The following is an 11,166-nucleotide window of genomic DNA, read 5'->3' as shown; positions in this document are numbered from 1 at the left end:
TGCCGAGGGGATCCCCTATTTCCCGCCCCGCTACTATTATACTATCGATAAGCAGATAAGCCCACAGATTACAGGGCCTAACTCCAAGCAGCGTACTACTTACTAGGGACTAGTGCTAGGGACTAGCCTTGGCAGAACCCCTGTGGCGCTGGCAGGGCTTATGGGGCCTAGATTTAGACATTTTACTGGGCAATGTCGAATCTTCCGTCTGGGTCTTCCCAAATGGAAGTTAGCCCGCACAAACCCGCCCGCCACTAGGGTCACTACGGCATAGTAGGAGCTAGCGGTTGACGCCCTCGGCTATATCGATAACGCCGGACATCAGACGGGTAGAAAACTTTGGAGGAAGTTTCAATTTAATAAAATAAAATAAAATAAGAATTTTGCATTCTTGGAACTTGGTAACCCTTTTCATCCTTCCAAAAATGGCCCACAGGGCAATACTCACTCCAATTGCGAGGCGAGTAGCCTTACCCGCCCTAAGGAAATCTTCAACTACAGCCAATGCATCCATAAATCATTTTCGGCGTGTAGTGCCAACTGCAGCTCCGAAAAGCAACCGGGCATCCGCTGCGAAATCCTCTGGCTTCACGGCCGATTCTTACCCTGAGATCATACGAGACCCTCGCTTCGCCAAGTTAACGAAGAAGCATGTCACCTATTTTAAGCAGCTTCTTGGCAAGGAGTCCGCCATCATCGATGGTGTGACTACCGACGATAAAGCAAGTGAGATTGAACCCTACAATCTTGACTGGATGCGGAAGTATAAGGGCCAATGCACCTTGGTATTAAAGCCCGGATCTACCGAAGAAGTCAGCAAGATCCTAAAGTATTGTAATGAAAACCTCTTGGCAGTTGTTCCCCAGGGTGGAAACACTGGTCTGGTTGGGGGTTCTGTACCTGTATTCGACGAGATCGTGATCAGTACTGCCCGAATGAACCAAATTCGATTCTTTGATGAATTGAGTGGTGTCTTAGTTGCGGATTCCGGTGTCATACTAGAGGCAGCCGATCAATACCTTGCTGAGAGGGGTTATATCTTCCCCTTAGATCTGGGCGCAAAAGGCTCCTGTCACATCGGTGGCAACGTCTCCACCAATGCTGGCGGGCTCCGATTACTACGCTATGGAAGTTTACATGGCACTGTCCTAGGCATCGAAGCAGTTCTTCCTGATGGCACAATTCTCGAGGACCTAAGCAGGCTACGAAAGAACAATACCGGTTATGACTTGAAGCAGCTCTTTATCGGCGCTGAAGGTACCGTGGGCATAATCACCGCCGTCTCAATTCACTGCCCACAACGATCAAAGGCTATCAACGTCGCATTTCTCGGTGTTGAGTCGTACGAAAAGCTCCAGCTGGCTTTCAGAGAAGCTAAGACGCAACTTGGCGAAATATTATCCGCTTTTGAATTAATGGATTCTCGAAGTCAGGATATATTCCATAAGGTCAAGGGGAATAAGCGTCCACTTGAGGGGGAATACCCCTTCTACTGTCTTATAGAAACAAGTGGATCAAATTCTGAGCACGACAGCGAGAAACTAGAAAAGTTCCTCGAAGACGTCATGACCAAGGAGCTCGTCACCGATGGTGTCGTGGCGCAGGACGAGACTCAACTTAGATCGCTTTGGGCTCAAAGAGAAGGCATCACAGAAACCATTGGTCATTGGGGAGGGGTATACAAGTACGATGTCTCGATTCCGATAAAGGACATGTACCAACTCGTGGACGATGTTAGAACGAGACTCGATGAGGCCGGATTGATTGGCGAAACCGACGAGTTCCCTGTTGTGGATGTCGTTGGATATGGGCATATGGGTGACTCGAACTTACATCTCAACATTGCAGTCAGGAGATACGAAAAGGTGGTAGAAAATGTGCTCGAGCCATATGTTTACGAATGGATCAGCCACAAGGATGGTAGCATCAGCGCCGAACACGGCCTAGGTCTAGCGAAGAAAAAGTACATTGGCTACAGCCGGGGTGACACTACGATAACAATGATGAAGCAGATAAAGAATCTTTATGATCCGGTATGTATCAGTTCACCTCCTCATACTCCCCTGAACCGCATATTAATCATATACACAGAAAGGAATTATGAACCCGTACAAATACATATAGACATGAATTATATACCCTACTCATATTTGGATCTGCTCCCTCCCTCAACGGAAAGATACAAAGTACATCTACCTAGTCAAGTTATGAAAAAATACCAACTCAACGTTCGATCCCAGTGTCTATCGCCCGAGTCGTAGACTCTTCGTATATTAACACTGTAGCTTTTGTACTTCATACACGACGTTATCACATAACACCTCGAGAAGGGTTGAAGGAAGATTAACTTTTCGGTGATCTCGTTCTTCTCAACATCGCTTTGGCTAGGAATCATCGGCTAAAAGGGGGAAGTAAGCCTCTTGGAATGTGAGCCGCAAGATCCATATCTTGTTATAATTCCTGAATACCCCTTCATTCCAGATTATCGCTCATACGATTTTCGATTTCTATCATGAATAACTGCCTTGAATTGCTCAGGAGGTGAAAAGGGGTCAACGATTATAACTACCTAGGATCGTCTTTGGAAAGATGAAAAAAGTTACTGGTAAAAAATATCGATAAAGCGTGTTAAATATGGATCTATAAAAGCTCTTGGGATTAGTTAGGATAATTATTTGCATGAGTTTCTAATCTTATGCCTACATTGAAGTGCATAGAGCGCTGACTTGTAGAATATCATACGAATATAGTATATACTGTATATGAGCCGCCTATCGATAAGGAAAACGGTGCCGCGGGCTTCGATAAGATAGTTAGGGATTTTCGAACAATGAATTTTATTTTATTTTATTTTTATTCTTCAACTATTTCATTTCGCAGTTAAACACAACATCGTCATCACCACCCCAAGCCGATACCAATCCCAGCACGACTCACTCTGACACGCCGTACCCTCACTCCGCGATCATAGTTATAATCGCCGCCGCATATATATCTATCATCTATACCTACCACACAAGTTTCGGCGCATAAGCACCTTAGCTTGCTTACCGAAATGGCCGACATCAACATCAACGACTTCGACCTCACCAAGCTTAGCGAGAAGGACAAGGCCGAGCTGCGCCAATTCCTGCAGAACGAGAGCCAGAAGGTCCGCGTCCAGTCTAGTGCGTCAATCCCCCCCCTTGCCCTCTTCTCTTCTCCCCTTCCCTCCGTCTAATTCCTACCTACCTACCATGACTGATGTCTTATATCTTATTGCGCTCCCAATCCCCCTCCCCTTCCACTCTCAAAAAAACGAAAGAAAATCTCAGAAGCTCAGCTAACACACTTCTTCTTCTTCTTTTCCCTAAATATAGCCGTCCATTCCTTAACAGACATGTGTTTCCGGAAGTGCGTGACCGGCACGATCCGCAGCGGAAAGCTGGACAAGAGCGAGGAGGGGTGCATGGCGAACTGCGCGGATCGCTTTATAGACGTCAGTCAGTTGACGATGAAGCATTTGCAAAACTTGCGACAAACTTAAGAGTGGGACAATTTATAAAGTACCCCGGACAATTCTATATATACCTGCATAAAATTACGGGCTGTATGATCTAGTAACGAACATTGAAGATAATGCTGGGACGAGGAGTTGTACGAATAGCTACCTGTCTTAAAGAGCTCTCGAATTTAAGGGGCTAGATGGCCATGGATCCCATCATGAAAATTACGAGAATTTAACAGTAAGGCAACAGAATCATCACTCATAGAACCGTGTCCGGGAGGCATATCAAGAAAAAAACACAATCACTTCACTTCAGCCAACTCGATTCATGTGCGTTGGGGAATCATGTCATTTTCCATTTGACCTCATGAGCCTAACCCTAGGCAACGCAACGCCGGCCTGAATGCATATTTCCGTCCTGTTCGGACTGTGCATATAATCAGCACGATCTACCCTATCCTTACTGCCAAGCCATGGCAGTATTATCGCGTAAATCCAGCAACCACAGTCGTGATTGCCCACTTAAACAAGGGCAAGCTTGGTAGCCGCAATGTCTAATGCGTCAACGTCGGCGGTTAGACGGCAGTAAGCCTTCTTGGAGCCGTTAGGTCTACAACAAATGGTCAGTAAAAGCGATTCCATTAAAATGCAACTTCATTCGCTGCAAAGGTAGGTATTTACCGGATGAGGGTGTTAATCTTGACGGTCTCAATGTCGTAAAGCTTCTTTAGCGATTGCTTAATCTGGGCCTTGTTGGACTTGGGGTCCACGATGAAAACAAGGGTGTTGTTCTCCTCAATCTTCTTCATCGCACTCTCGGTGTTGAGCGGGTGGATGATGATCTTGTGCTCATCCAGACGGGGCTCGTGGGGGAACGACTTGCGGTGGTACTTGGGAGAGCGCGAGAGTTGAAGGGTCTTGGGGCGGTGGAAAGTGGTCGAGGTGCGGACCTTGCGCTTTCTGTGCGAGTTGTCCTAGAGCAGCACATGTTAATATTTTCAAAATTCTCGACAATAATACTGAGCTGAGGTTAAAGCAACTTACACCACGGAGAGCCGCCTTAGCCGCAGCATTGGCCTGCTTTACGCCCTTCGGCGCCTTGGAGGCACCGCCTGTAGGAAAAAAACACGCATCAGCAATCGCTCTTAATTAGAACTCGCAAAATCTGCTCTGCTCGATGCGTCGGCCGATGAGGCGCGCGATGGAAGCAGCGCCCATTTCGACGAAGTGAATTATAATGGGATACTGATATGAAAATCAAGAGCTCATGATGTTGTACCTTTCTTTACTGGAGCCTTGGGACCCATTGTGGTGAACTTTTGAGAATACCGGTGTCGTGGTTGTCGTGATAGAATTTCTCAAAATTTGTGGTTGAAGACGGAAATCTGAAAATAAGTTCGACTTGACATAGTTGGAAAAGCGATTTGGTGGGTGGAGCTCGCTTAGGGTACCTGTAGTTAATTAGGCCACTAAAGATTTCTGCTGGGAAATCTTCGGGAGAATGACCTTTTTCGGATATTTGGTTAATCCGCAACTTAGATGTGCTTTATGGCCCGTGCACTTAAACCTTAATACAGTGTATCAAGTCATATTATATCTCTCACACTGTCCTTTCACCTCATCAACTCAACTCAAACGTACTTAGTCACTTGTGAAACCTTTCAAGAATAGCAGGTATTACTACCTATTGCTATCATACATCCAACTCGAGTGTGGTCCCTCATGATGAATTCAAAGAAGAGAGGTCGTGTAAAGAGCCTGACCGCCGGCCGGCCTCCAACAGCCAGAAAACCGAAGTCGATATCAAGGAAGGCCACCAAGACCTTGATCAATGCTCTCCACCTCCTAGAGAAGAAAAAGGCACAGGCTATCGCTAGAGGAGATCAAGTCGCTCAAACTACAATTGATTCTGAGATTGCTGCATTGGGAGGGATCGAAAAGTATCAGCAAGCTAGCCTGCAAGGACAGCGCATCGACCGAGGAGGAGATAGCTCCCGTGTCCTTATGGAATGGCTCAAGTCAACCGGGTTTAATCTACTCCCTTCTAAAGGGAGTGGCTTGAGAATGCTTGAGGTTGGAGCGTTGAGCACTACGAATGAATGTTCAAGTAGCGGGTTCTTTAACGTGGAGAGGATAGACTTGAACAGTCAAAGTGACGGTATTATACAGCAAGACTTCATGAAGAGACCACTACCTAAAGATGACTCTGAACGGTTCGATATCATCAGTCTCTCACTTGTCCTAAATTTCGTGCCTGATTCGGTCGGACGCGGCGCCATGCTTCTCAGGACTCTGGATTTTCTGAAGCAGTCTATCGATCACTACTCGTCTGAACTACGTGGTCTCTTTCCGAGCTTGTTCATGGTCCTCCCTGCGCCAGTAAGTTTGACTTCTGAATCTTCAAGTCCAACGAAACTATTATTGAACTCTCACTTCTCGTGATATGGACTACGATCGTTGCTAACTGATGAATATCACACACAGTGTGTTACCAATTCGAGGTACATGGATGAATCTCATCTAGAGTCCATTATGAAAGCACTAGGATACGTAAAAGCTCAAAACAAGATCACCCAGAAACTTGTATACTACCTCTGGGTGAGAGAGACTGTCATCCAACTGCCCCTTAGGACTTTCAAGAAAGCGGAACTTCGATCTGGCCCTACTAGGAATAACTTTGCTGTCGTGCTTCGTGGCTCATCGGAGTGATAGCAGAGTGACCAACCAGTTTTTAAACACACCGTTCGACATATCGGCGATGTAGTGTGCGAATTCCTCATAAATCCTAACGGATTGGCATCCTTTGTGATGGTGGGTATCATCACTGCACCGAATCAATAATAGTGCCGCCGTTTATTCCATTAATGGGGTTACAGCGTGTGCACACCAACACCAATGGCAAGTTCTACTACCTTTTATCACATATTGGTTTCCTAATTCTCTTAATGCATAACTAGCGAGGCACATTTTCTTGATAGCTCGTTTCGGTATGGAAGCTCTTCACTGCCCATCGAGATCGCCAGTGGGCCAGCTCTACCCCGCAGCCTTTCTTATGTGTATCCGATAGGTCAAGATCGAAAGCCCGCAACCAACGACGTCTCATGTTCATGGTCAGACGACGTATCCCTTCATTGGGCAGAAATTTCGGTGGCTTTTTGGAGGATTCTAGGCCAACCTCTTCAAGACAACCAGTCAGAACGCCTAGGCGATCAGTTACTTGGTAGAATTGACAATGGCGAACACATCATGCTACTACGAGGCTATATCGAAAAGCCACCACGCAAAAGCTCCCTTCGCTTGCGTCCATTAGGCCAGCGTGGCATTGGAGAAGACCGGCAGTCTGGATTTAACCTATTGATTACAGTTTGCTGCACAATCCTCAACATGGTCAACAGATTCATCAGCACTAAGTACTTATGAAGCTATAGCTGCCGACGACACGTGTGAGGATACCTTAAGCACGAGGGACGCGCATTTGTGAGTTAAGCAATTCTACCTCGTGATGGCGTCGCAAACTTGCTGCATGCTCTTTAGACGGATTACTGGGCGAGAGGTAGATTGGCGAGAATGGAATGGGATCAATGCGGTTCGTAGCGAACGTGGACTCGGTATCGTCGAAGAACCATTATTTCCTTATCCCCACTAACACTAGCACTGTTAAGGAGATACCCAATCGGATTCCAAAAAAGCTCTTGATTTTCAAAATCGTTTCCTCAACATGCGTTCTCTAAGCGGGTAGGTCGGCAATTGCTACCCTTTCGAACCTTCGTGTTGGAATTTGGGGATCCAGGGACACGTCGAGGCTAACCGGGACCTCCAACTCCTAGGTTAGGTACTGTACTAGGCAATGTAGGCACTTACCAGAGAGGTTTCGTCACGATGCCACGAGTCGAGCGGGAGATAGCTTCACTTATGAAAATGGGGGGACGGCTTGGCTCCAGTCAATCGCGAGGGAGTGGAACCCCCGCTTTGGTCAGATGACGGTTTGGCCGATCAAAGCAATCAACACAATATCATACCATTAACGTTGGTCCGTTTTATGATTTATCGGGAAAAAACGAGCTCCTCGTGACGAGTCAAGTCTCATATTGTAGGCTAGTACTTACATACCTATGTGTACATAGCATATAGAGTGCATACAGTATGCTACATTACGGTACCTAGCTTACATGCAACTATCACTGGCTTCGTACTTACACTATTACCCCAGATTCTTGTCTGGCCCCCATGGAAACCCTCGGGACGATTCATACATTGTGTAGTTCCGATCACCGGCTTGTTTTCATTAGTGTGAAATTAGTCAGGGGGTCGTTAGTTTGTGAAGCCTTCCAAGTAGCTGGCTATTGCGGGTGATACTGGTGATCGCTGGTACCATAACGAACCACCGCTCTTTGTCAGGGAGCCGATACCGACAGGAGCTCATGCACGATGTATGTGCGTAGGTAGGTTGGGTATGTTATGCAAAAGAAGAAGATGAACGGTCTTTTTTTTTTTAATCAGAGCCGACGGTTAGCTTCCGATATTACTTGCTCCTCCTCCTCCTCAAATGATCCGGGGAATATCGCTGCTATTGAATGATGAACGCATTAACTATTACTAGTAACTAGCTAACTAGCCTAACCTTAGTATGTTATAAGAAAAAAAGGGGGGGCGGCCGCTACACTACACTTCAATAACTACCATAGCTTTCCCTCCCATGGTCCCGAGACACAAGTGTTTTTGTTACGTACCGCCAGTTGAGATTAGACGGTTCCTGGGCAAGTGCACAGGTCCTCCTGGACTGAAGCTTAGACGCTGGCAAGATTACAGATGTTTCGGATTTTTCATTTGGGAGAGCAAGTTAATTACAAACCACCACGCAAAATGAGTCCAGATGTCCGTTCAACGTTACGTAATACCCATTGGGCCAGTGCAAAAGGTAAGGGATGAAAAGCTACGTGCGTGCCGGCGTTTGTGTAGACCAAGAAGTCCTAGCAAACCCGCCAGGACCTTCTTAACTGCCGTTGATCATCACACAACAGAAGGGTCCTATGGTTTCTCTAGATAACGATCGGTCTACATAGTATGATTGATGACTGACTACCGTGCTATGGCTAGGTATTTTGGCTTACGAGTCGTGATCTCCGCCCCCCACACCAAGTCGAGGACCGGCCGATTTGCGAGTGCTCGACACCCTCAGCCGGAAATACCAGCTGAGATTGGTTCGCCGGGCTAGTCCGGTTACACTTGATATCGCCCCCGCCAGCTCCGTTTGCTGGGCCGCTCTCTTTCCCCGGCTACTGTTAGCCATCTCGTGTCCACTTTCGTCTCGAGGGTAGTGGTAGTATTCCCCTTCTACCCCTCAGCCCCTCAGCAGTTCTTATGCTAAACCCGTTTGCTTTCCGCGCATTGAACCAATTAATTGATATGAGCCTCGAGATTATCGTCGAGGGACTCAAAAGTCTCTATGACTCGTAGGCGTTTCGGTATCTCTACCGGTAGGGGCGCATTCCCAGGACGTTGAACAACCACACTTTGCATACCCGCCTGAATAGCAGCATCCACCTCACTGACGTTGTCGCTCAAGAAGAGCCATTCGTTAGGTGAAAACGCCGGGTACTTACTAGAAATTGTCTTGTAACTGTTTGCGTCCGTCTTAAGCCCGGCGTTCACGGTGTCAAACCAGTCCGAGATCCGAGACGTCAGATCGGACGGTGATGCGTTTGTGTACTGGAATAGTAGCTTCTGTGCTGCCACCGACCCCGATGAATAAATCATGATCTTAAGGCCTTTGTGTTGCCATTCTGATAGCTTCGTAGGCACATCTGCGAACAGGGGCGCTTTCAAATTACCCGAGGCATAGCCTTCTTTCCATAGGTAACCCTGGAGACTTTTCAGGTAGGAGACCTTCACATCTTTCTCCACAAGGTCCCTGAAGTGAGCTTCTAGTGCCTCTTTGGACGAAGAATATTCCGAAGGAAATGCATCCCTATATTTTGCAAAGTTTGGGTCGTCCCACTGGGTTCTCAATGTCTCTGGCAATACCCTCAGTGCATATGGGAACTAGAACCACGTGTTAGTTATGGGTGGCCCCTCTCTCCGTGGCTGAAATTCTACGAGGCCAATGAATAATGCTGCCGTCCATATAATCGATCAAGCGACGCAGTTCATGATAGCTAGCTAGTGTAGACAATCCCCAAAAGTGGCTAGACTCCTAGTGGCACGATGCTCTTCTGGGCCCGGAGCATAACAGACGGGTAGCGTACCATGTTCACTATATGAGTAGTCGATCGTTATGCTGTTTATGGTCATGCTGCATGGGGGTGGCGGGCCTTGTGGGATATGGGGTTGGAGAACCAAAGTACGGGTTGTATGTCTTACCAGGACATCTTTGACAAATGAAATAGGGCAAATTGTGCCCTCTAGAGATACCAATACGCATTAGCCAAGTATATCCAGGCTATTGATGCAACCAAAGGACCAAGCTACGAGAAAATGGAAGATATTGAAGCATGACCAAAGTTTAGAGCTGTCCTTACCAATATCTAGTAGCAAGACTTTGACTGAGGTAGACTCGACCATATTGGGAATTAGAACCGTGGGCCTCCCGTCTTTCAGATCTTGAGAGATCTATGTAAAAACTTGGACAAGCTGGAGGGTCCGCGGGGTCAATTGCGAATCTTCCCGGCGATATAGAGCGGTGAAGGTGAATATCACAGGGATGAGATCGTGAAAGAAGATTTCACGGGCAAAATTTTTGCTTTTAATTTTTCCAATTTGAATGTGCTTCCTTTTTCTTCCCGCTGTTGACTCCCGCCCGAGGATATGACCGAATCAGAAATGGTAATTGAGAAAATGCGATGACACACCGCGTCTAGATGCGCGTTGTCAAGAAAGCGGTCAAGAGAATGCGCAGATTCAGCAAATGCAAGAAAGCGAAAAGTTTGAAATTTTTCATTCAAAGTTGTACTATGAATGTAATACAAAGTAAACTTAGTAAAGAACCTATAGCCTTGAAGGCTTGTCCTGTCCCTAGAAGCCACATGTACATGTACACTACTGCATTGTCAAGGTTTCGGCAGAATCGACGCAACAAATTTGGCAGTTTCCAAGACTTTAGGACATGCTGGGGGTGTGCTTACTTGATGGACACGAAAAGAGAATAGAGCAGGTACGACCATTCAGTTATGGAACTCTACGCCGTATGGAGAGATTTGTTGCATAAGCCAGCAACGCTACTGCATCTTTTGCATACACACATGTACGCACATACTGCCTGGTCCCAGTCCTACCATGTACCTACCTACATTTATAGTAGCAGCCAACAATGAACAGCACCTTGATTGAATACAGCCCAGCCCAGCCCAGCCCAGCCCAACCCAACCTCACCTTCCAACCTTGACTTTTCAAAACATTGAAATCTCCAGTCGCCAGTAGTTACTACGATTATGGTGTACTTACCGAACCTGGATATCATCTACAAATAAGATCCTTTATAGGAATCGCGAGGCGTGAATGATATGCGCTACGACGTGTGCCCATCCAACTGGATATAGAGCGTCAATGAGTGGCATAGGTCCCATGGTAATATGTCCCGTCATAGTAATAATAATACGGTTGAATGCTTCGTCTAACAAACACGGCTATCGTTTAGCTTGGGAAAGTCGACTAACCTAAGTTACACCTTTTGACCTACATAC

At 46.7% G+C, this 11,166-nt stretch overlaps 5 protein-coding genes across 5 annotated transcripts; 3 read left to right on the top strand and 2 right to left on the bottom strand.

Moving 5' to 3' along the window:
- Positions 1–425: 425 nt before the first annotated feature.
- Positions 426–2,124, top strand: GGS25DRAFT_517939 (D-lactate dehydrogenase 2 mitochondrial precursor; the record flags this gene model as incomplete). The annotated part of the gene is made up of 2 exons (XM_049263459.1): positions 426–2,033; positions 2,092–2,124. 2 exons carry the CDS (start codon positions 426–428, stop codon positions 2,122–2,124), a joined length of 1,641 nt encoding a protein of 546 aa, XP_049119809.1.
- Positions 2,125–3,055: 931 nt separating this feature from the next.
- Positions 3,056–3,526, top strand: GGS25DRAFT_512802 (Tim10/DDP family zinc finger-domain-containing protein; the record flags this gene model as incomplete). The annotated part of the gene is made up of 2 exons (XM_049262823.1): positions 3,056–3,167; positions 3,360–3,526. The coding sequence occupies 2 exons, from the start codon at positions 3,056–3,058 to the stop codon at positions 3,524–3,526; spliced, it is 279 nt and encodes a 92-aa protein (XP_049119808.1).
- A 282-nt stretch (positions 3,527–3,808) lies between these two features.
- Positions 3,809–4,902, bottom strand: GGS25DRAFT_474452 (60S ribosomal protein L25). The gene is made up of 4 exons (XM_049259628.1): positions 4,767–4,902; positions 4,532–4,599; positions 4,169–4,461; positions 3,809–4,097 (listed from the first exon to the last, which is right to left on the bottom strand). The coding sequence occupies exons 1-4, from the start codon at positions 4,792–4,794 to the stop codon at positions 4,010–4,012; spliced, it is 477 nt and encodes a 158-aa protein (XP_049119807.1). The 5' UTR covers positions 4,795–4,902; the 3' UTR covers positions 3,809–4,009.
- Positions 4,843–6,665, top strand: GGS25DRAFT_112089 (putative methyltransferase-domain-containing protein). Its single transcript, XM_049256050.1, has 3 exons — positions 4,843–5,866; positions 5,972–6,474; positions 6,555–6,665. Exons 1-2 carry the CDS (start codon positions 5,210–5,212, stop codon positions 6,194–6,196), a joined length of 882 nt encoding a protein of 293 aa, XP_049119806.1. The 5' UTR covers positions 4,843–5,209; the 3' UTR covers positions 6,197–6,474; positions 6,555–6,665.
- Positions 6,666–8,709: 2,044 nt separating this feature from the next.
- Positions 8,710–10,196, bottom strand: GGS25DRAFT_111994 (enolase-phosphatase E1). Its single transcript, XM_049256049.1, has 3 exons — positions 10,006–10,196; positions 9,848–9,888; positions 8,710–9,529 (listed from the first exon to the last, which is right to left on the bottom strand). The coding sequence occupies exons 1-3, from the start codon at positions 10,046–10,048 to the stop codon at positions 8,885–8,887; spliced, it is 729 nt and encodes a 242-aa protein (XP_049119805.1). The 5' UTR covers positions 10,049–10,196; the 3' UTR covers positions 8,710–8,884.
- Positions 10,197–11,166: the final 970 nt, after the last annotated feature.

Source organism: Hypoxylon fragiforme (genome assembly GCF_022984875.1).
Source record: "Hypoxylon fragiforme strain CBS 206.31 chromosome Unknown GGS25scaffold_2, whole genome shotgun sequence".
In the NCBI taxonomy this organism is placed as follows: Eukaryota; Fungi; Ascomycota; class Sordariomycetes; order Xylariales; family Hypoxylaceae; genus Hypoxylon; species Hypoxylon fragiforme.
This window is presented reverse-complemented; position numbering and strand designations above follow the sequence as displayed.

Coding starts and splice junctions, on each gene's coding strand:
- GGS25DRAFT_111994 (XM_049256049.1), bottom strand. CDS start 10,048: ATGGTCGAGTCTACCTCAGTCAAAGTCTTGCTACTAGATATTG. Junction 9,889..10,005: donor AGTCTTGCTACTAGATATTG/GTAAGGACAGCT, acceptor TGGTATCTCTAG/AGGGCACAATTTGCCCTATT. Junction 9,530..9,847: donor CATTTGTCAAAGATGTCCTG/GTAAGACATACA, acceptor ACGTGGTTCTAG/TTCCCATATGCACTGAGGGT.
- GGS25DRAFT_474452 (XM_049259628.1), bottom strand. CDS start 4,794: ATGGGTCCCAAGGCTCCAGTAAAGAAAG. Junction 4,462..4,531: donor CTAAGGCGGCTCTCCGTGGT/GTAAGTTGCTTT, acceptor GTGCTGCTCTAG/GACAACTCGCACAGAAAGCG. Junction 4,098..4,168: donor AAGATTAACACCCTCATCCG/GTAAATACCTAC, acceptor CATTTGTTGTAG/ACCTAACGGCTCCAAGAAGG.
- GGS25DRAFT_112089 (XM_049256050.1), top strand. CDS start 5,210: ATGATGAATTCAAAGAAGAGAGGTCGTGTAAAGAGCCTGACCGCCGGC. Junction 5,867..5,971: donor TCATGGTCCTCCCTGCGCCA/GTAAGTTTGACT, acceptor TATCACACACAG/TGTGTTACCAATTCGAGGTA.